The sequence below is a fragment of the Doryrhamphus excisus genome, linkage group LG9, assembly GCF_037039965.1.
Source record: "Doryrhamphus excisus strain RoL-2023G ecotype Guam linkage group LG9, RoL_Dexc_Guam_v1.1, whole genome shotgun sequence".
Taxonomy (NCBI): domain Eukaryota; kingdom Metazoa; phylum Chordata; class Actinopteri; order Syngnathiformes; family Syngnathidae; genus Doryrhamphus; species Doryrhamphus excisus.
The window spans coordinates 12,508,379-12,532,715 of record NC_136365.1 but is presented as its reverse complement, the minus strand read 5'-3'; the positions used below and the strand labels follow the sequence as shown (position 1 = coordinate 12,532,715).

Below are 24,337 nucleotides of genomic sequence, written 5' to 3'. Positions count from 1 at the left end.
GTTCCGGTGTGTACAAGAAAGCGTCACCAAACTGCGTTCCGTTTTCTGCAAGAAGGAAGTATTACAAATGCAGTTGTTTGAGCAAGACTGGCATTACTTTTTGGTTGGAATTACAAATACTGTATGGTGATGGCATTTCAGTAACTGTACTTTATTCCATAAAGAAATTCTCCACTGAGGAACAAATAAAGGTATATCTGGACTGGTTTTACACTTAGACAATCCTGTACGAGTAAGTTTCTCTGTTGCCTCTTACATAATGAAGTTAGCTTCACAATCTTTTGATAACAAAACTGCGTTGGACATTAACCTATTATTATCAGACATTGCGTAAACAAATTAACAACTGTTAAATTGAGCAACAGGCGAAGCTTATTCATTCTGTTCCCCGAAGCCGTGTTGACAGCATGGGTTTATTTCATGAACTGCACGTAGTGGCATTAATCTGCATGATGATGCATTCGGATTCTCTGTAAGTCTCTCTTACCTCCTGAAGGGTTGGCACGCCTTACCTCTTACCTGTCTCTCCCTCCTTTCAGCCCTAACATGCAAGTTCAGTTTGAGATCCAGCACACATGGGATAGCAGGCCCGTCAATCATGACCCCATAAGGATCCTCTTCTCTCCTGGTGTTGGAGGGATGAACATGAAGGTTTCTGCTCCCTTCTTTAATGATCCAGAGGCTCCAGCAGGGCCTCCAGGCCAGCCCTTCCCTGGGCTCTGGGATTATGAAGGTGAGTCCGATCTTAGACAGAGGGGGGTGTTTACTTACCTTCATAAAATGAGATCAAATGCATTGGAATGTTTTGGAATGATGTTTGGAACCATTTACATAAATCGAGGTCATGTAGAAAACTGCCTCGAAAAGAAGTGTTATTAGTTGTCCAGCAAAAATGCACAGCTAAACAAATTTGACATTTATTTGCCTAAATTAAGCACATCAAACATGAAAAATGGCTCAATGGACTAAAATACAAATATAAAGCACTCAGAAGGTGGCATCCAAAAATCTTTGATAGTATTCTACACTGGTCACTAGTTGTCGGTAATGTTACTGTAATGTTTGGTGAGATACACAAGCACCAGACTAGACTGTCAAAATTTATTGCATCTTTTATTGCATGTTTGAATGGTCTCACACAGGCATGATAATCCCCAATGCTAAGAGTCCACTGGGGCCAGTTGGTGCCAGTTCAAGCCAACGCAATTTGCTGGGGCACCAAGTGGCATGCAGTGGCTCAAGCTGCCTCCCAACTGGCTCGTGGTGGCCCGTAACGGTGGAAAAAATTGAGTATCTTTGGCGCACCAATTGCTTGATGTGTCCACCAAGTGGAATCAAATGTCGCAAACAATCCGCCTATTGGAATTCTCCGCAACCTAATTGAGGCCTCCAAGACCACTTGTTTAAGTAAATTTCATCTCCCCAAGCGTATTCGTTAACCTCCAATTATGAGAAGGAATAAAACTAGTAAAAGTTAACATCATGTATTGTAAAATTGGTCAGACAGAATAAAATCACAAAAACACAGGATCCTGGGCTGAGTTTCTCTTCCAATATCCGCCTGCAGCCTCCCGACAATAAGAAGGAAAGTCAGCCCCGATTCTTGCATCCCAGAGCTTTTTGTAGCTCTCCTCAGATGGGGTGGAGTTGGGGGTACGTGTGGAGGATGGACCAGGATCCCATTCCCCGACCAGATACTTCCTCCTTCACCCCATTATCTCTATTGCCTTCGGGGTAAAAAGACAAAGACAATTATTTAAAAAACTAAATTAGACTACAGAATCTACTGGAATGTAACGGCGCGAGCCACATTGCGCCAATGATGCAACGGCGCGAGCCATATTGCGCCAATGATGCGAGGAGTCCACTGGGCCGGCGCCAGTTGGTGCCAGTTGGTGCCAAAGATTATGTGATTGGTGCGTAGTGTTGCGTAGCCAGCAATGGCTACGGTTGAGGTGGATGTAACGATTACTGGTATGGATAATTAACCACAGTAAAATCTTGATGGTTCGTATTATCATTTGAATTGTAACCATGATTGATAACTTCAATAATCTCAGGGACCACAGCTCATTTCCTGGAGGAGCTGCCATTAGTTACATTGTGTATCTTTCTCTCAAAGCACCAACTATGATGTGAACAAAGTCTCTTGCTCTCAACAATAGCATCCATGACCCAAAGAGTTTGCACATGCAATTTGTAATGTTGGGCTTGGCCAAAGAAAGTATTTGTTATTTTGTTACATTTATTTTGTTACATTACATTTTTATTTTGTTACATGTTTGTGTGTATTGTTTATTTGTGTGTGTGTGTGTGTGTGTTTTTAATAACATTCTATCAAACTGTAATTGAACAGGTTTTCTATGCTCAAACTATGAAAAGAGTCAATTTATGAATAAAGAGTCCTACCTTTGCGGAAATTTACTTATCATGGTCGGGTCTGGAACCCAAGGGATTTCCCACATGACTGCAGTAGTATAGTACAGTTTGAAAATTGTTGTCAAGAATGAAAAGATTGTTCCTTTGTCTCCTTAGTTGTGGAGTCCTTCTTTCTTGACAGTACAACAGAAAATTACCTGGAGGTGGAGGTTTGTCCGTAAGTACAAAGTTCCGTTGCTTTCATGCGATCCGGCGTGGTCTACTGACACACCCAACTGAACAACAAATGTGCCATTTCATTTCAGACATGGTCAGCACTTGATATTACTGCTGTCAGGCGTGGGCCAAGCATTCCTGGTAGATAGGAGGCATTGCGGGTTGTGAAAAGTGTTTTGTTTTTAATGTACAGTGTTCTTAACATTTCTTTTGTCTTCCCCTTCCAGCAACAATTACCCATGGTTTTTAATGCTACAACAACAGGAGACAGATGGATGGGTGAGGCTTTGCTGCCCTGGACCTACTTTCCTCCTAATGTGAACAAGATGAACTCTTATGCCATCCATGGCTCTGGAGAGAGGCGCACATATGAGGCGCTCTCCCCCATCCCAAAGGAAGAGATAGTTGAGGGCCAGAAGCCCAATTTGTAAGTATACATGTCAGCATAAACATAACTGTCTCTCATTGAAAAATGGCCATCACTTTGTTGTCCTGCTGCTGATTATGAGCAGTGTTACACTGTTAAAAATAACTTTCTGACATGTCTGGGGCGTACATATTACTAACATATAAAATTCCCACTTTCTCTTAGTCACCTCCTCAAGTATTTTGGAAATTTCCGACTGCAAAGCATCATGGGAGAAGGCTGGATCCAGCCTGAGTCTGATCTTTGGAAGGGGAAGCCCTGAGTCAGGCACAAGTGCCAGCAGTAATATTTCCATTGTCTTTCACCGAACAAATTGAGTTTTTATTCTCATTATGTTAATGGTAAATGTTCTATAAAAGGGGGATTTATATGAAAGATTGATTGATTAGTCGGCGGCACGGCGGTCTAGTGGTTAGCGCGCAGACCTCACAGCTAGGAGACCAGGGTTCAATTCCACCCTTGGGCATCTCTGTGTGGAGTTTGCATGTTCTCCCCGTGCATGCGTGGGTTTTCTCCGGGTACTCCGGTTTCCTCCCACATTCCAAAAACATGCGAGGTTAATGCTAGGTTAATTGGTGACTCCAAATTGTCCATAGGTATGAATGTGAGTGTGAATGGTTGTTTGTCTATATGTGCCCTGTGATTGGCTGGCGACCATCCAGGGTGTACCCCGCCTCTCGCCCGAAGACAGCTGGGATAGGCTCCAGCACCCCCGCGACCCTCGTGAGGAAAAAGCGGTAGAAAATGAATGAATGAATGATTGATTAGTCCTCAGGGGAGGCAAGGCTGTTTTTCTCCATCTGAGATGCCAAAATAAATAGCTGGGAATGGGCGGGAATTATCATCAGAATTTAATTTCCCCCAGACAAATACAGTATATGACCATGATGTTTACAAGGATGTTCTATTGTATGTATATTTTCAAAGAGTTAGTGATAGGTGAAATTCCATCCATCCATTTTCTGTAGCGCTTGTCCTCTCTAGAATCAAGGTATGCTGGAGCCTACCCCAGCTGTCTTTGGACGAGAGGTGGGTAACACCTTTGGACTGGACAGAAATGGAAATTCCATGGTTGAAATTGCTTAATTATTGAGGTGTCAAGTTTGTATTAAGTGGTTCTGATATGAAGTGTAATTGCATCCAGGAAAATGATTTGCAGTGGAAGTCATTGTTGCTATTCTGTTTGCCATATAAACATTAAACAGTTTTGCTATGCAGATGATTTTGATCTAGTACAGGAACTTCAGTAACAACAACAACAATCGTTACCGTGAGTGCCCTCCTGCATCATACATGTTAATCAGCATTGGAAGTGCCATGAACGCCTTTTGTATTGCTTCGAAACACCTGCAAAGCAAGAAAATAGCCTATAGTTATGACTCAACATGAATAAAACCATCATTATACATTCATTATGTACTGATACCCTGAAATCTTGTGGTGTCATATACTTATTTGTAAAAATGCACTGCACAAAAAGCAATTGTACCATTTAAACATGAAGCATACTGATTTCAGCAACAGTAGTATCCATACTACAAAGTTCTTGTCAATCATTAGTCGTACCTGTTGTGAAGATGTAGTTGCACGTTGCTCAACCTCAGTCAGACGTCTCTGGAGGCGACTAGTCTTCTCTTGAAACTCTGCTAGCTGTCTCTCATACTGCACAAACACACAATATACAATCAGGGAGAATGACACCATTCTGACTTTTTTTTGAAGAATACTGTACTATGAAATGATAGTCATCATTCTGGCAAGTAATAAAATATACATTTTATAAATGTGTCCTATTTGTTCTGTATGAATTTTGGAGCTTCACTTGGGACCTCCTTGAGATCCAACTGTGCAAAATGTAAATTTTTTAGACAATCAGATCAGGAGTGTGAATGTTTTTGGACTGGAGGAGGAAGCCATACATGCATTCACCAAAAACATGCACACTCCAAAAACAAATGGTTCTACAAGAAAAGATCTGTTATCATCTCTGGATTCTTCCTCAGTGGTTTCCCTCTGCGAACAAACCTCAGCAATCATATTGTTGTTGTTTCTGAGCTGTATCTCCAACGCAAGTGACCAATGCTGCTGTTGATTCAGCTCTTCCCTGAGATAAAAAAAGAAGCGGTCATGTATTTCATTGCGTAGTTTTCATGATCATTTTGTGAATACAGTGGATCCCTGCACATTTGCGATTCAGCATTCACAGCAGTGTAAAAGTTTCATATCTAGAGAGTGCTCATAACATTGAAATCAGAAGGTCATAAACACGTTTCCTATGCTCTGACCATGAAAATATTCAATTTCTAAAGAAGGAATAAACTGTGATTTACAAGGGATTAATGTATATATTTTATACTTCAAATGTGTGTAGTGTGTAAGGCAATTTTTAGGGATTAAACCTTGATTGTGTTGCGAGTGAAACATGGTAATTAAAGAGACACGGGGAGGGTTCTGAGCTGAATGTAATCTAGCCATTACGACAGTCACTCTAATTGTAAATATTAATCCAAAATCCCAAGAGAAGGTCAAGCTAGCAAGCAGGTCAGCGGGAGAGGAGTGAGCCATGTGTGAAATATCGATATTTTGGTGGGTATGTCAATTACTCAGACTTTCGCCATTCATCGGTAGCCATGGAACGTAACGGCCACAAAAAGCAGGGATCACGTATCGATAACGTTTTCCCCTGTGAACACACAGTGTTGTGAAAGCACATTTCTGTGTATGCCCTTTTTAAGTGTGCTATTGCCAGTTCTTACAACAGATTTTTAATTTGGCCTTCAAAAGCCTGGGCTATGTTCGGGGCCTCCATTTTCCAGCGCTGAATACTTTGCTGTTGTGCGGTGAGAAGGTGCATCAGATCAGCAATTGAGCTGCGACTACTGTTCTCCAAGTGACTCATCTGTGCTTTAAGTGTCTTCTCCTTTTTGCTGTATTCTTGATCCATCTGCATCATCTATGAAAAGGAAACATCTTGTCCACTAAAAGCTGAAAGTCAACATAATGTCAATATGGCATAGTAAAAAAAGATAATCTTCTTATGCTTTTGTCAAATTGGTATCTCTTTTCATGGAACACTTTTATCAGTAATTCATTTTTATATACAGTCAATTTGATAAATAAAGTGACAAGGACTATTTAATTCAGGAAGCTCAAAACAAAACATGCAAAGTACAGAGATAGCGTTAGCGTGGCAATCTCGCCGGGGTGTACGGACAGTCTGCATCAACAAGATGAAGATAAGAAGGAGGTAAATGTTGCAAAAGAGGTAAAGGTGTTAAGAATACAGAGATCACAAAAAATAAAACTTGTTAAGAAGTTGTTTCTCGTGTGGGTGCCCTCATTCATTCCTCATTTCTCGTTATTTTATTTCCTATAGGAAAAATTGCAATGTCGTTAGAGCTTCTGTAACTACTCAATAACAAACGCTGAGGTACCACTGTATTGTGCTTTACCTGTTGTTTTGCCTTGTTTTGGACCAGCACATATGTCTTGAACAGCTCATCCATTTCCCTACGGGACTGCACGTTCTCCTGCTGTAACTGGAGGCGCTCGTCGCTGATTCTGACACAGTCTTCTCGGGCTGCAGCTAAACAGCCTCGCAGCCGCTCAACTTCCTCCTGGCTGCGGGACAATTCCTCATTGTGTCTATACATCCAATGATGCATGAATGAAAGAGAATCATTGGATCTAATGCTATGCATGTACATGACACAAGTGACGGCCTCAGATGGCTGATAATAATATGATAGGAAAAAGCTGTGAAGCCAAAAACTACTCCACCTACTCGGTTTCTAGCTTTGTTAGTTTGCTTTGGGTACTCTGCAAAGTGAAGCTCATTTCCTCCCTCATCTGCTCTGCATTAAGACACCTCTGATGAAGGGCACTAATTTGCTCAAAGTCTTGTTCTACCCTGCCTTTCGTCACCTGAAACAAACATACATCTTATATACAGTGAAGAAAATAAGTATTTGAACACCCTGCTATTTTGCTATTTCTCCCACTTAGAAATCATGGAGGGGTCTGAAATTTTCATCGTAGGTGCATGTCCACTGTGAGAGAGATAAACTAAAAAGAAAAATCCAGAAATCACAATGCATGATTTTTTAACAATTTATTTGTGTGATACAGCTGCTAATAAGTATTTGAACACCTGAGAAAATGAATGCTAATATTTGGTACAGTAGCCTTTGTTTGCTATTACAGAGGTCAAACGTTTCCTGTAGTTTTTCACCAGGTTTGCACACACTGCAGGAGGGATCTTGGCCCACTCCTCCACACAGATCTTCTCTAGATCAGTCAGGTTTCTGGGCTGTCGCTGAGAAACACGGAGTTTGAGCTCCCTCCAAAGATTTTCGATTGGGTTCAGGTCTGGAGACTGGCTGGGCCATGCTAGAACCTTGATATGCTTCTTACGGAGCCACTCCTTGGTTTTCCTGGCTGTGTGCTTCGGGTCGTTGTCGTGTTGGAAGACCCAGCCACGACCCATCTTCAATGCTCTGACAGAGGGAAGGAGGTTGTTCCCCAAAATCTCACAATACACGGCCCCAGTCATCCTCTCTTTAATGCAGTGCACTCGTCCTGTCCCATGTGCAGAAAAACACCCCCAAAGCATGATGCTACCACCCCCATGCTTCACAGTAGGGATGGTGTTCTTCGGATTGTACTCTTCATTCTTCTTCCTCCAAACACGCTTATTGGAATTATGACCAAAAAGTTCTATTTTGGTCTCATCTGACCATAAAACTTTCTCCCATGACTCCTCTGTATCATCCAAATGGTCATATGCAAACTTAAGACGGGCCTTGACATGTGCTGGTTTAAGCAGGGGAACCTTTCGTGCCATGCATGATTTCACATCATGACGTCTTAGTGTATTACCTACAGTAACCTTGGAAACGGTGGTCCCAGCTCTTTTCAGGTCATTGACCAAGTCCTGTCGTGTAGTTCTGGGCTGATTCCTCACCTTTCTTAGAATCATTGAGACCCCACGAGGTGATATCTTGCATGGGGCTCCACTCCGATTGAGATTGACCGTCATGTTTAGCTTCTTCCATTTTCTAATGATAGCTCCAACAGTGGACCTTTTTTCACCAAGCTGCTTGGTAATTGCTCCGTAGCCCTTTCCAGCCTTGTGGAGGTGTACAATTTTGTCTCTGGTGTCTTTGGACAGCTCTTTGGTCTTCGCCATGTTACAAGTTAAAGTCTTACTGATTGTATGGGGTGGACAGGTGTCTTTATGCAGCTAACGACCTCAAACAGGTGCATCTGATTCAGGATGATACATGGAGTGCAGGTGGACTTCTAATGGGCAGACTAACAGGTCTTTCAGGGTCAGAATTCTAGATGATACACAGGTGTTCAAATACTTATTAGCAGCTGTATCACACAAATAAATTGTTAAAAAATCATGCATTGGGATTTCTGGATTTTTCTTTTTAGTTTATCTCTCTCACAGTGGACATGCACCTACGATGAAAATTTCAGACCCCTCCATGATTTCTAAGTGGGAGAAATAGCAAAATAGCAGGGTGTTCAAATACTTATTTTCTTCACTGTATAGTTTGTAATTATGTTAGATTTTTTTTTAAAACAAACGGTATATGTGCAAAAATTACATTTATAGTTCACCCCACCCATGAGGAGCTAATTCTAGCTGTTCAGTCTTATTTCTGAAAGAGACATCATCGGGGTGACACCTCTCAGCAGAGTAAACAAACGCTTCTTAAGGTAGATAGTCAACTTGGTTCAGTATATTTTTTTTTATCAAAATAGTTGTCATGCCAAGAGGTTGTGTTGCTGCTGGATGTTCATCAGAGATGATACGTTATGGATAATGCATTTTTGCCAGATACAAGTACATTTCGTCATTATCCGTATTCGTGTTTAAAGAAAATGCTCATTATGTATTCACTCTTCACGCTCTGTGATTGGTCAGTCACACACAAGACCCGCCTCTACCGAGAGACTCTACAAGGGGCGGTCAGAGAGGAGCTCAGCGGCATCTTAAAAAAAGCACTGGTGTTGTATTGGTCACACAGCCTCCACTTAAAGGGAAAGATCAACGGATTTTAACCAGCTTTCAGCCTTTTCGAGTTATTTTTTAATGTCTATTCGTGCGAACGACGCCAGAAAATAATTAACCTTAACTAAGTAATCATTTTAATTACCTTCCGGAAGTGACGCACCGGGTTCATCTCGCCCAATACAACAACAACATAACACACTGACTGCCATTGACACGCTACACACGACCGACCAACTTCACTTGCCATATGAGACTATGGCGTCTTCTGGGAATAGTTCGTCTTCTGAAGATGAATTTTTTCATCGAGGAACCATTCGGCCTTACCAATTTGAGCCAAACTTGACAGCAGAAGAAGTAGAAGCCAGGAGAAGAGCGGCTGAAGAGGCGGACAGAACAACCACAATGGCGGCCATACCAGCCGGCCGGGTTACCGGCGACTACTGGTGCACATGCCAGAAATGCCAAGCCATGCCGACAGAAGACGAATGTGTGTGCTGTCATGAAATCCAACAAGCACAAACAATAGTGGACCAATTCGACCCTGAGCCAACCGATGTGGAAGAAGACGACGAGCATCCAGGCTATGTACAGAAGTGTGTGACTGAGCACCCAGATTTCGTGGCTCACCTAAATGAAGCTGTGCTAGACACCTACTTCAGGAGCCACCAGTACAACTGGAGAAGATTTCCAAAGCCAAGAGGACCTAGAGGAACTCTAACAAATGCGTATGTATTTACAGAACTCTACCTCTTCGTGTAACTTGTTCAGGACACTCTGGATCAAACCAAGCATAGGTATGAGAAGTTTTAAGATCACTCACTCGTTACAAGTGACTTTTAAATGGAACAAGCAGGCAAGCAGGCATATTAGAAGTAAACTTGCATGCGATCGATCAACTGTGTAGCCCGCTGCAGGTAAGATCAGTGTGTTATGTTGTTGTTGTATTGGGCGAGATGAACCCAGTGCGTCACTTCCGGAAGGTAATTAAAATGATTACTTAGTTAAGGTTAATTATTTTCTGGCGTCGTTGGCACGAATATACCTATACCTTCCCTTTAACTAGGTTTTCTACAGCTTGTTTCTATTTCAGCTTGTGTCTAAAGTTACTTGGTAAACATATGCAGGCTTGTGTGACGTCACCATTACATTACATTACATTAATATTAACATTAACCGCTTGACTGCTGCATTAGGTCCATCTGTGCAGGGGCAGCATCAAACACTCTGCCTGTATGGCTATGGTCAAATATTACAGCCCCCCCATTCAATATGCAGCAGTACGGACACTGCAATCTTGATTTCTATGCCGTGCATTTCACAAGAACGCTGTATACAACTTGTTGTGTCATGTTTGTCTGCTCTCTTTGGCTGGTGAGACAAAGTCACTTGGAAAGCTTTGCTTACAGATCACCAACACATATACACACTACACATACAGCAGAATAACAAATATAGAAAGGTCTCATCAATGCATGTCAAGTTCAGACTTATAATAATGTGCAGATGTAAGCTCCACACATTTTCGTTTAAACCATACCCGCTTCTGGTTTATGCCCCACTCCGAGTACAAATATGGATACAGATCATTTATATGGGTGAACAGATACAGATACAAATGGTGGCGTAGTCGCTCATCCCTAATGTTCACACTACTTTATCTGAGAAATACTGTAAGTCTGTTTTCTTTTTCTAAAGAGGAAGGTTTAAGGCAAATGTATTGTGTTTCTGAATACTACTAGTAAGGCTGTAAAGCATTATACATGTAATATAAAAATATTTTCACAGCGTTATACAGCATGTTTACTGTGGGGGCGGGGGCTGCATGAAGATTTTTGTAAATTTACCATTGGCTTTCAAACATTGATCACTGTACAACATAATTCTAAACAATACTTAAGCAACATATTTAAGCAAAGTTGATCAATCCTGTCAACTGGGATCCTTTACGTATTATCTGCTATACAGTATAATAGATATAAATGCTTCTTCACGAATAACAGGACACCAAAAGGACTTCATACCATGACGGTTTAGTGCTACTTGAGCTTATTGATACATCCTTTCATAGATACCTTTTCAAGTTCCTCTTCCAAAGTTCTTCTTTCCCGCTTGGACCTTTCAATTTGAGACTGTTTGTCGGCACACTCCTGCAGACAGAATGACCCCTTTTAGTTGGAGACAAGACTGGCTGGAAAACACAGATGTCAAATGAAAGCTTACCAGTTGCAACACAGACAATTCCTCAGCCATACTCTGCATTTCAGTGTTGCACTGCTCTCGCATTTCAGTTAACTGTGGAATAAGTGGTAGAGTTCTGTAACTGTTTCCCACTCATTCACTTAATTACTTACCATAAGTTGCTTGCTCAGACTTTTTTTAATCTCACATTTCTTCTTTTTGCATTTTGAAGCTCTACTGAGAACCTTCTTAAGACGCGCACCGTGTAAATTCTGGCTTTTATTTTAGGAGCATATTAGGATCTGCAGTTCTTGTGCTAGAGCCAAGTAATAATTTTCTACCTCTTTCTGGGAACAGACAGCAGCTTCCTGGATAGCTTTTTGGAACTTCCTCTTTGTCTTCTCAAGTTCCTCAGTCAACTGTGTTGTTATTAAGAGAGCCTGAAAAAAACAAAGAGATAAGGAAAGATTTATTAGAAAGGTAAAGGAAGGCAGAATTTGACTTGATCCTGCAAAGAAAGCTACTGAAAGAAAGCACAACACAAAGGCGGTGTCCATGATCATCTCGCTGCCATATTGTGTCTTAAGGAACTATCACATCCTCATTGAAGGCAAAAGTAACCTTAAATGTTCATTTAATATTCATTGGTTGATAATTTCCATGCATTTTAAGATGTTTGAAGCATGTAAAACTATATTTTCACTATATAACTATAAAAGCAGGTTTTGTGTGCTTCCTGAAACAAAGTAACTGGGTTTTTCATGGTTTCTATTTGGCTCATGTATGTTTCAGTTAGAATCGGACCTTCTGGAACACATTAACAGAGTTTCCACTGTATAATAAATTATAGAAGTATTAATTTCAATGAGGAAAAATTATTCAAATTATAACCATCTATTATAACCACAACAAGAAGAATTCTTTGATAGTATGTTTTGTCACTTTTCTTGTAGCTTGTCAGTAGATTGTATTGTGTTGTATTGATGAGTTGGAGCTGCAGATCCGCATGTATCCCACAGCAATGCTAAAAGCAAAGCCAGGTACCTCATCCCTCTGCAATGCTGCCTCCTCAGCCATCTGCACACACTCTCTGACTTTGTCCACAGCCTCATACTTCTCCTTTTCTAAAGTAGCACAACGGGCCTTCAGGTTCCCCAATGTTTTCTCCCACATAGTTTGCGCTTTCTGTGCATTCTCAGCCTCCTGAGATGCAGCTTTTGTCCTGAGTGGATGTAAACATCAAACGCTGCTGACAAAAACCCCATACATTTCATACACAATTCAACAGTAAACTTCAACAAGTAAAATGCATTTTTTCTGGTCAGTCACCTACCTGTCCTCTTGCTGGCTGATGGCTGTCTGAAGCTGTTGGATTTGTCTCAGTGAGGCTTCCTCTTGACTCTGAGCCTCTGCTACATCTTGCCCCTAAACACATACAGTACACTGTTATGCATTGCCTTTAAGAAATAGCCCAATCTGATCACAAATTCTAGGTATAGCGTTTGCTTCACAGTGACTATGTAGAATGTAGAATAGCAATTCATTAGAAATAGCAGTCACTAAAAAATAGAAACACAACCAGTATAAAAACAAAATAGAGAGAAGGTTCTCAGGATATACATCTTCTTCAATGAATGACTCTGGCTTCAACTCGACCCCTTTCTCCTACTGAGGACATTTTGAGAATTGTGATAACAGTGTTCCAGTGTGACGATGCCACAAAGTAATGCCGAGTCCATAAAATGTGGAGTTCAAGTGCATCTGAAAAGTATTTGCAGTAGACCAGATGTTCCAACCTCATTCCCACTGTAAAAGTCACGCTGGACATAGAGTTGACAGTTTTAGCTCAATGACTAGTGCTCTTGACTCTCATTCTGTATACACTGATTGGAGCTTGAGCTGGGTTCAACGATTATTTTTGTAATCGATTCATCTAGAAAAGTTTTTAATCTAACGACTCATTTTTAAATCCGATTTGATTCGATTTTGATTCGATTATCTCCCCATAATTTGACCTATATAGCATTCATTCATTTATTTACCACCGCTTATCGTCACGAGGGTCGCAGGGGTGCTGGAGCCTATCCCAGCTGTCTCGGGACAAGAGGCGGGGTCCACCCTGGACTGCTGGCCAGCCAATCACAGGGCACATATAGACAAACAACCATTCCCACCCGCATTCATACTTTTGGACAATTTGGAGTGGCCAATTAACCTTGCATGTTTTTGGAATGTGGGAGGAAACCGGAGTACCCGGAGGAAACCCACGCATGCACGGGGAGAAAATTTTTTGTTAACCGCTATGTCATGTTCGGGCATGGCGTGTAGCGACCCCAGGATGCAGAGATGAGGACCCAATTGCAGGTAAAAATGTATTTATTGCAGATGCTAAGCAGCAGCACCACTCACTAGCATGTCCAACATAAAAATGACAATGACCCAACAACTAAAGGAGTGCGCACCTGAACTAAATAGGCACCACAGAAAATGGGAAACAGGTGCAGGAGATAATGGAAAGCAACGGAAAACAGAACAGAGCAACACAGGAAGTGAATACAAAATAAGGGCATGAACCAGGAACAGAGGAAAACTAAGTGAGCTGTCATGAGGGGGTGAAGCCCGATCGTGACACGGTAACCACTTTGGCCGCCGTGCAGCCCACCTATATAGCAATTAATGCAAATTTATCCCCATGAATAAAACACAAATTTGTTCTTTCCAATATATTTTTCTTAACAAGTTCAAAAATTAATTGTATTGAACAATACAACAATAAACAACAATAAAGTGCCCAATGGAATCCTATAATAACAAAAATCATAAATTAAACTTTTTCAATAAATAAAAAAACACACAAAAAAACACAATCTGAATAAAAATATGACCATAAAATAAAAAAAGAATAAGAGCAGCTGTATGTGTGTTCCTGCAAGAGTACTTTATCTTTCCCTCTTGCTTTTCCACCACCACCCTCACTCCGTGCGTGTTTGTCTGCTCAGGAGTGTGTGTGTGTTGAGTGCGTTCTGTGTGCGAGGATGGAGCACAAGTTACATGGTGGTTTGGATGAATGACGGGGTTAATCATTGCAAACAAAGAGCGAAAAAAAGTTGAAAACGTACGGTGTCTCCTCCTCCACACAAGCCGCTACCGGGTGTTGGTGCATCGCGGTCATGCTTTTATGGTACGCCATCTCCAATTTGCACAGGACACAGACCACCAAATCGTTACCTTTAAGTGTAAAGTACTTCCATACTTTTGACATCCTATTGCGAGATCAGGTAGAATGCGGGGCCGACTGGACCAGGCAGCAGGTTGTACTTACCTGTCTCTTTAGCTGCTGGTGAGCCAACTGCAGCTGCCGTGTCATTTCATCAGCTTTGGCGACAGCAGTTCTCAGATCAGCCTTGGTTGTTCTACAAAACAAGCGACAGATAACACAACTATCTTATATATGTTGGCAATAACTACTTTTAGTGATTATCATAGCCTTATTTCCTTAGTGTGTGTCTGTCTGACTTCCCGAGAACAGGGTAGCAGAACGTTACCTGTGTTAGCATGGGCTTGACAAAAACTATTGCGCATCCCGAATTTTAAAGGTAATGTACACATCATTGTACATCTAATATCACACCATACTAATGAACACGGCAGGTGTGGTAAGTGTGTATGAGGCATGTTAAGAAGCAGAGTGATAATGTCATCTACTGCTGGGATGACAAGCTGCATAGTCCAGTAATCATGTGTTGTGTATGAGCGAGGGAGAACAGGTTGTGCCAAATGTATGGGAAACACTGCACTATTCAAGTGTTTCCCAAAATAAACACGTGTTACATACAGTGCATCCGGAAAGTATTCACAGCGCTTCACTTTTTCTACATTTTGTCATGTTACAGCCTCATTCCAAACTGAATTAAATTAATCTCTTACCTCAAAATTCTACACAAAATACTCCATTATGACAATGTGAAAAAAGTTGTTTTTGACATGTTTTGAATTTATTAAAAATAGAAAACAAAAAAATCACATTTACATAAGTATTCACAGCCTTTGCCATGAAGCTCAAAATTAGCTCAGGTGCATCTTTTTTCCACTGATCATCCTTGAGATCTTTCTACAGCTTAACTGGAGTCCACCTGCAGTAAATTCAGTTGATTGGACATGATTTGGAAATATAATAACTGTCTATATAAGGTCCCACAGTTGACTGTGCATGTCAGAGCACAAACACCAAGCATGAAGTCAAAAGAACCTGTAGACCTGTGAGACAGGATTGTCTTGAGGCACAAATCTGGGGAAGGATACCGAAAAATTTCTGCTGCTTTGAAGGTCCCAATGAGCACAGTGGCCTCCATTATTTGTAAATGGAAGACGTTTGGAACCACCAGGACTCTTCCTAGAGCTGGCCGGCCTTCTAAACTGAGCGATCGGGGAAGAAGGGCCTTAGTCAGGGAGGTGACCAAGGCCCCGATGGTCACTCTGTCAGAGCTCCAGCGTTCCTCTGTGGAGAGAGGAGAGCCTTCCAGAAGGACAACCATCTCTGCAGCAATCCACCAATCAGGCCTGTATGGTAGAGTGGCCAGACGAAAGCCACTCCTTAGTAAAAAGAACATGGCAGCCCGTCTGGAATTTGCCAAAAAGCACCTGAATGACTCTCAGACCATGAGAAACAAAATTCTCTGGTCTGATGAGACAAAGATTGAACTCTTTGGTGTGAATGCCAGGCGCCATGTTTGGAGGAAACCAGACACTGCTCATCACCAGGCCAATACTATCCCTACAGTGAAGCATGGTGGTGGCAGCATCATGCTGTGGGGATGTTTTTCAGCAGCAGGAACTGGCAGACTAGTCAGGATAGAAGGAAAAATGAATGCAGCAATATATAGAGATATCCTGGATGAAAACCTGCTCCAGAGCGCTCTTGACCTCAGTAGACTGGTCATGTACCTTGACCATATAGACAGTAGACATTAGCACACAGCCAAGATCTCAAAAGATTGGCTTCAGAACCACTCCGTGAATGTCCTGGAGTGGCCGAGCCAGAGTCCAGACTTGAATCCGATCGAACATCTCTGGAGAGATCTGAAAATGGCTGTGCACAGACGTCTCCCATCTAACCTGATGGAGCTTGAGACTTATTGCAAAGAAGAATGGGCAAAACTGCCTAAAGATAGGTGTGCTAAACTTGTGGGATCATATTCAAAAAGACTTGAGGCTGTAATTGCTGCCAAAGGTGGATCAACAAAGTATTAAGCAAAGGCTGTGAGTACTTATGTAAATGTGATTTTTTTGTTTTCTATTTTTAATAAATTCAAAACATGTCAAAAAAAACTTTTTTCACATTGTCATAATGTAGTATTTTGTGTAGAATTTTGAGGTAAGAGATTAATTTAATTCAGTTTGGAATGAGGCTGTAACATGACAAAATGTAGAAAAATGTGCAAATGTGCAACCACATATACTGTATATATTTAAATGATATTCAATACAAACCAAATACTCTGAAAGGTAGGTAAGGAAAGTGAGCCAGATATGAGTCCTTATAAGCGCTCTTCAAATATTGAATTAATTGCCGAAGCTACTGGAGGTAGCACATGCATTCCTAACCAACCTAGCGGCGCCCGTGGAGAATACTGTTCTTTTCCTGGAATGGAGCCTACTGACAGTGCAGCTATTGTGAATCCGTAGTTATTTACCTGAGCTGACTACGGAGCTCTTCCACTTCTGTGCTTCGCTCAGCCGTTGTATTCAACAAATTAGAATTGGTCTGTGAGAGACATGAGCCGCACAAATGTTATTAGTGCGGATGATTGCATACACATTTGATTCCAAACATCAACTTTGTACAGTATGATCAGTTCAGAGTTGCAAGGCGCTTAGATGGACTATATGGACTACACAGTGACACAGTCACCAAGGGCAGATCCTGACTGGTTACTGGGTGTTGGTGTGAGAGCTGCTGGCAAAGTACAATGTGAAATACTGTTATGGATTGCTATATGTTTGATTTTTCCCAACTGAGACAATCATTTTAATTACAGTATACCCTCCCCACTTCACGCTTTGAATTTCTTGACTATCACGGGTTTTCAAAATGTATGTATGTAAATGTATGTTTATGTAAATGAAGAAATCATGCAGATTGGTGGTTGAATACCGTCTAGCATTAGTCAGAAAATATGCACATTTTACATATTTTTGGCCTAAATTAAGCATTTTCAAGCATAAAAATGGCTAAATGAAGTAAAATACAAGTATAAGGCATTCAGAAGACACATTCAAAGATGATGTGTACTGTAGTTTTTTATAGTCATCACTCTGTAATATTTGGTGAGACACACAAGCACCAGACTTGATGGGCGGAAAACAGGCTTTCATTTCACATTTGAACAGCACAATCCATAACATGAGCCACTGTTACAGCCGTAACCCACGGCAAGCTAAAACTCAACTCTGAACACCCACCGTCACTTCCTGTCGCTGGAACATAGTATTTACAGCAACACACACAGGCTTATTTATGTCTTAAATGGCTTTTTTTTCTTTTAGTATGTCTACTGTATGATGCTACATATCATCACAACATCTTTGAATGCGCCTTCTGAATGCCTTATAGTAGGGGTGCCCATTACGTCCATCGCGATTGACTAGTCAATCGCAAAGGCATTGTGGGAGATCACATGGCATCGAAAAAAAAAGGCGACGTCAGCCTATCATCCGTCCTCACAATGACATCTGACCTGACCTTTCTCTGACACACGCGTCACTGCGCATGCGCATACAACTGCGCTAAGTACTGCAAAACTCGATCAAGCTAGTGAGTAAGAAAGGGGATAAAAATGAGTGGAAAAGCTGGACCAGTAAAAAGCTGAAGACCTAACACTACCATACAGAGTGGGCGGAGGACTTCTTTTTCACAATGTCATTCTCGAAGTGCGTTTCCCTAATCTGTCAGTCTGCAATTGCTCTACTAAAGAAGGGAAATTTGGAGTGCCATTTTCGGACTGTTCATAAAAACTATGACACCGAGTTCCCTCCGAAAAGCGAGCTAAGAAGGAGAAAGGTGAAGAAACTAAAATCCCAGCTACTGTCCGGACGATGCATCCCTGGCTGATTCCATTCAGTGCAAGTCATCAGAGTAAGGTAATGACAAAAAAAATGTAGAGTTGTATTGTGCAATATAGGTTGATGCAGTAATGCAAGGTACACCAGCATATACTGTTCATATAAAAATAATTCTCAATATATTTATAAATGTGTTTTGCATTTTTAGTAGGTGTTAGATCATTTTAACTCAGTCATGTCATAAGTAGCTCTCAGGCTGTCTTATAGGGTAGTCCCTCATTTATCGCTGTCAATTGGTTCCAGCCTCCATCGTAATAGGCGAATTTCTGCAGCGTAGGAGTCGTTCTGTATACATAGAATATCTTCAGAACTCAGGTATAGAATAAATCTCATGCTCATGTATTGCAATTAATGTGTTCCGGATGTGTAGACAGGAAGTGATATTGGGGTTTTAGCTAGATTACGGCCATAAAAGTCGCCCGTGTTATTATTATGATTACTGTCACAGTTCTGCTCCTGCCTCCAGTTTGCTAGTCCCTGCCTACTCCTGGTTTGTTTTCCATGTTTTCCAGATGTCCTTGAGCAGGCTGGAGGCGGGAGGACTGGGCACATCTGAAGCCCATCAAATCAACTGCCCATTTAAGGCCGCCGCTTGCAGCGGGAGTCGCTGGTTCCTCGTTGTTGAATCCTGCTAGCCTTCTGGTGCTTCGGTCAGCCCAGCACTCTCTAGCCGTCCAGCCAGCCTCCCGCTGTACTACATTATAGCTTTCGTTAGCTGTGCTCAGTGGCGAGATTATTTGGTTAGTCTCCTTTTTTCACCTCGCCACCATCTTGTGTTGCCCTCTGGGCAGTTTTTCTTGGACTTTGCCTATCAAAGGACTTAAACTGCAACTCCTGTTGGCCTTCCTCTGCATCTGGGGCCTAACCCTTGACACCCTGTGACAGATTACTATGTTTTTTTATTATTATTGTGCCTGCTGTGGAAATTACGGCCGTAAAAGTAGCCCGTGTTATTATTATGATTACTGTGTTTTTTTTATTATTATTGTGCCTGCTGTGGGATAATTCGAAACCTGTGATAAAGGCCTGTTGTTTGGATATCAAGTCCGCTTATATGAGTCATCTACTGGCACCTAGTGACCAGTGTACAATATTGCATGTCACATGAATGCAAAAATGTGTTTAAACATGAACCACCAGTCCAGGGTGTACCCCACCATTCGCCCGAAGTCAACTGGGATAGGCTCCAGTATACTTCCACGACCCAGGTGAGGATAAGCGGTATAGAAAATGGATGCATGGATGTTTAAATGTGGATCTTTTACTTTTTTACTAATAGGCTAGGTCAATTCATTAATATATATTAAAATAAAGCTGTAATTCGAACCAAGAGTGAAAATGCTCAATTTAGGCCAGCAATACGTACAATCTTTCAAATGTGAAGAGATTTTTGTCTTTCATCAAAAGTACGCATGGTGACGTGAAACCATGAGCTACTGTACCTTCGCATTGGGATTCAGCCCAACAGTGAAAAGATGCTTGTAAGCCTCCTGGAGACGGTCAAGCTCCAAAGTTGCTGTCTGCCACAACTCCATGGCCTGTATCCGTTCCTATGTAATATACTAATAAACATTCAAAAGACATTCATACTTGTTCTTGTCAAAGAACACTCATCAAGGTTCCCATGGCATTGGATGGGTCACAAATGGGCTGTTCAGGAATGCAGACACGTTCATGTGCAGCGTTAACAAAAATAGTCTGTGCTTTGTGATGCCACACCAATTTCTTCCACACAGTAAACAGCATAGCCCAATCCCATGCATGCACTGATTGGCATGATGGGAATTGCATATTAACACATGCAAACCTCTTTAATGAGCTGAACTTTCGTCTCATAGTGGTTGATGACATCATCCTCATCTACTGTGCTGTAATCCCCTCCCAAACTCAACTGAAGCGGATTCACCACTGAATCCATCACTCCTCCAAGCAGCCTGCAAAGAGGATGGGTGTCTAGGACAGTATTGAAAATAACCAATAGATGCAAGGAGAGTGTCAAGCATGAATTTGTGTTGATTTGTTGTAGTGACTCTGCTGTGCTCCACATTCAATACTAAAAATATCAATTCAAATATGTAATTAAAATGTAATAAATGTAATAAAAATGTACCATTCATCCTCCTCCACGTGACTTTCCAATTTCACTTTGACATCGGCCATGGCCACCTGGATACATAAATAAATAGTACTGTATTTAAACAAACACTACTTAAGATATCTTACATCTATAAATAAACACTTTAGCAGTCCTGATCTTTCTATATACGGTAGGAGTATTATATGGCCATACTATATATGGGCATTTTTAGGCATGCTTTTATTCCAATAAAACGGCATCAAAAGGATGGATTTCTAAATACGTGTACAATTACATACAAAGCATCAATATTGAAAATAGGACAACAATCCAAACGCCACATGTCGCAATTCCGGTTAAAAAACATATTTCGTACAACCAGATTTGAATGAAAGTTGGTCTACAGACAGATATCAGAGTGGATTCATATCCTATAAATCTGTTATCTTGTCCTGAAGCTCCGATCCACGAGTTTGAAAGGCGTAAGGTTGCCCTTAACTTTCCAAGCACTCTTTCGCCTTTATGTAGTCCAATAGTCAAATACTAAATAAAAAGAGTAGTCTACCTATCATGTATACCAATGAAAATACATTCTATATCATATGAAAAAAATAATTTTTAAGGACGCACCCACGAACTTTCCTAACAGAGGACGTAAAATACGGGTTTTGTAACATTGCTAGTAGTAGCTATGGCTAAACACAATGCACTTGAATTTCTAGCTAGCTTGACTACTAGCTAGGGTATTTTTGCACATCTGACGTTGAAGTCTGCTTGAAAAATTATTGTAAATATTGCCAACTAAAAATGTAGCCTTTCCCCTTACATACACACCGGCCAAGTTGGTTGATACAGAAATACAGTACTGACGGGACTTACTCTTTCATGATATGTTGGAAACGAAGTTTGCTTTTTCTTCAAAGCGAAACAATGACATCAGCGTCCGCATAGGACCTATCGCCCGCCCGTTACACTTCAGTTTGTCAACTAGTGTTTTCACTACATGTTCTCCATGACATATAAAATAAATACATAATGCGGATACATAAAGCAGATTCCTATCCACTGGGTTGTTTTTCACTGCTCTTTGTTACATCAATTAAAGACCAGCCTGTGAAGTCACGATGGGGTGGGCGGATCGATTCAATATTGGTAGTATCGGAACGGGATCGATGTCGCCATTTCAAGGGCTACATTTTTAAGTTGTCGTCTCTTGGTGATTTTCATAAATATGAGTTGTGTTGTGTTGTGTTTGTTGTGTTGTTGATATTGCTGACACTGTTAAGTGGTATATGAAGTCTATGAAGTCAGGGAACAAGTTGTTGGACGGGATGACTAGAAGGATTTGAAGAAGAGTTCAAGCAATTGTAGGCAATAAAGGCAATATTTGCATGAATATTTCTTGATATTGTAATTTTGTTGTATTTAAATATACACAAATAATTGTGTTGCCTAAAAATATTCTTCGTCGTGTGTTTTATTGTGATCATGATCACAGAAGTGTCGTAGTTTGGGGCACCACCTAGTGTCCAAAGTTATGTACTCCACCCACCCACACCAGACACATTGTAGATAATGTAGACATACGAGAAATATAAATACAGGTATACTGTAGATAATGGCATTCCGATATTGTGTTACAGCTGTAATAATACACAACAGGCTTGCAAATGCCAATACACAAAACGATTCAAATAAGATAAAAGTAATTACCTTGTCTGTTCAACGGCCACTGCCCTGCTCTTTTACTGTAATATTTACTATTATTGTCCTGTATTATAGTAATATCATAATAACATAATATATGATAAGATATAAAATCAATCTAAGAAAAACATTTAACAATATCCAAAAATAAGTCGTAGCTTCTCTTCGTGACTTGCAGTGTTGAAGATTGAAATAAAAGACAAAAATATATCAATACAATCAAGTAAATAATATAACGACTGAATCTTATCACATACACTTGGTATAATAGTAGAAAATAAAGTAAAGCTATTATTGGCTACCATTCAAATATTTCAAAGCCCTCCTTGTGTCCAGCGACCACTGACCACTCTTGGTGACGATACTACAGATGCAGCCTTTGCAACATGATTGAAGAAGTGCACCATTTTATTATTTATTTCAGAGTGATGTGAAAAGACTTTCAACTCATATCAAGGTGTCTTTTTAACATAATATATATTTCTGAAGATATTCACACATTTTCTGGACTATTTCAAATATATTCTTTTGGAAATGTCGCATGTCGTGAGGATAAGCGGTAGAAAAATGAATGAATGTTTTGTTGTAGTCCGCGAGAGGGCAGCAAATACCTGCTAGTGTCGAATACAGCTTGGCACGTGTGCCTTTTCCCTCCTGGGGGTGGAAATTGAATAACACAAAACGCCTGGTCCAATGCATAAGAATCTTCATTCCTTACTATCACTCTCTCTAGCGCAAAAACATTTTCAGTACTAATAAAGACTTGGAAAAAATGTGAAATGGTTTTCATTTGAAAGGTCATAGTTGTCATTAGAAATGAGATTGTTGCTCCACCCACAAGCAGTGACTGATTTTGAACATGTGGAAGGTGTCACCATTGGGTCGCCATACATCGAGTGTTTAGCGTGCAGGCCTCATGGCTAGGAGACCAGTTCAGTTCCCCCCTAAGCCATCTCTCTGTGGAGTTTGCATGTTCTCCCCGTGCATGCGTGGATTTTCTCCGGGTACTCCTGTTTCCTCCCACATTCCAAAAACATGCTAGGTTAATTGGCGACTCCAAATTGTCCATAGGTATGAATGTGCGTGGGAATGGTTGTTTGTCTACATACGTATATGTGCCCTGGGATTGGCTGGTCACCAGTCCAGGGTGCCCCTCGCTCAAAGACAGCTGGGATAGGCTCCAGCATACCCATGACCTTAGTGACGATAAGTGGCATAGAAAATGGATGGATGGATGGAACTGCATTTTATGTTCAGTTGTGTTGTCATGAACTCATATTGACATTTGTTTGATGATCTGAAACATTTAAGTGTCACAAATACGCCAAAATATATGAAATGTTTTACACCACTGTAACTAAGGATCCATGATCTAAAGAATATATATGATTAAAAATAAATATGTTTAAAACACACAACACATTGCTTGAACATGTTATGTCTCATTTGCTAACCATTTGAATAAAGCTAAGATGGTATGCCATCTGAGCCTCGTCACACACACACACACACACACGTTAGGATCACAGACTAACAAATCTCTCTTCTTTCCCCCCACTATCCTGCAAATCCCCTCCCACCTGTCCTTGCTATCGGTCCTTGCACAACCTGTGTATTTATCAAAGTCTCCTCTGGGATCAGCGACTGGTAAAGGGCTTCTCTTGAACGGGAGGTAAGACTGATTGATTTTTATGTTGGATGTGTTGTTCCTCTCTGTAGCGGCCTGAAAGCCCATACTGAGCCCGATCACTTTTAATTGGCAGTTTCAGCTTTGAAATACGCGTGGTGGTTAGACTTCCAAAACCCACTCCTTATCATCCTCCCTCGGTGACCTGCCCACTGCGCACACACATACACACGCACACACATACACACACACACACATACACACGCACACATACACACACACACATGCACACACGCACTAGATTAGACAACACAAGATTATGAAACAACCAAAGTGAAGGTAGAGATGCGTCCCCGCTATGATTCAAAGCTACTTCTCTCTAATTAGTCTGAAGAGATGAGAGGGGAGGGTAGGAACAGGTAGAGGCCTCTCGTCTTCTCCCAAATCCCTGGCAGCCAGGAAAGCACAAGAATTTTCTCATCCTCTTCTGAAATGAAGCCCGCCCCCTCTAAAACATTCCCCATCAGCTTAGGGGTGATGGTGCTCGTCGGGAACTTTCTGGTGATCACCCAGACCTTC

The 24,337-nt window shown here is 41.1% G+C and overlaps 2 protein-coding genes across 3 annotated transcripts; one reads left to right on the top strand and one right to left on the bottom strand.

The window, feature by feature from the left end:
- The first annotated feature begins 24 nt into the window (after nt 1–24).
- lg9h4orf33 (linkage group 9 C4orf33 homolog) lies at nt 25–4,790 on the top strand. 2 transcript variants are annotated; one of them, XM_058066482.2, is made up of 6 exons: nt 25–232; nt 540–733; nt 2,536–2,596; nt 2,685–2,736; nt 2,823–3,022; nt 3,188–4,790. In XM_058066482.2, the coding sequence occupies exons 2-6, from the start codon at nt 547–549 to the stop codon at nt 3,282–3,284; spliced, it is 597 nt and encodes a 198-aa protein (XP_057922465.2). In that variant the 5' UTR covers nt 25–232; nt 540–546; the 3' UTR covers nt 3,285–4,790. The 2 variants fall into 2 exon arrangements, with proteins under 2 accessions (XP_057922465.2, XP_057922457.2); XM_058066474.2 differs by having other exon boundaries at nt 26–191.
- Nucleotides 4,466–22,485, bottom strand: LOC131125153 (sodium channel and clathrin linker 1-like). The gene is made up of 16 exons (XM_078793198.1): nt 22,138–22,485; nt 20,458–20,513; nt 20,155–20,281; nt 19,790–19,897; nt 16,919–16,989; nt 14,548–14,638; nt 12,559–12,650; nt 12,270–12,447; nt 11,567–11,665; nt 11,268–11,339; nt 11,120–11,194; nt 6,807–6,946; nt 6,475–6,667; nt 5,779–5,975; nt 5,048–5,126; nt 4,466–4,684 (listed from the first exon to the last, which is right to left on the bottom strand). Exons 2-16 carry the CDS (start codon nt 20,505–20,507, stop codon nt 4,466–4,468), a joined length of 1,791 nt encoding a protein of 596 aa, XP_078649324.1. The 5' UTR covers nt 20,508–20,513; nt 22,138–22,485.
- Nucleotides 22,486–24,337: the final 1,852 nt, after the last annotated feature.

Coding starts and splice junctions, on each gene's coding strand:
- lg9h4orf33 (XM_058066482.2), top strand. CDS start 547: ATGCAAGTTCAGTTTGAGATCCAGCACACATGGGATAGCAGGCCCGTC. Junction 2,597..2,684: donor CTGGAGGTGGAGGTTTGTCC/GTAAGTACAAAG, acceptor ATTTCATTTCAG/ACATGGTCAGCACTTGATAT. Junction 2,737..2,822: donor GCGTGGGCCAAGCATTCCTG/GTAGATAGGAGG, acceptor TTCCCCTTCCAG/CAACAATTACCCATGGTTTT.
- LOC131125153 (XM_078793198.1), bottom strand. CDS start 20,507: ATGGCCGATGTCAAAGTGAAATTGGAAAGTCACGTGGAGGAGGATGAA. Junction 19,898..20,154: donor AAGTTCAGCTCATTAAAGAG/GTTTGCATGTGT, acceptor TATATTACATAG/GAACGGATACAGGCCATGGA. Junction 11,666..12,269: donor CAGCATTGCAGAGGGATGAG/GTACCTGGCTTT, acceptor TGTTTTTTTCAG/GCTCTCTTAATAACAACACA.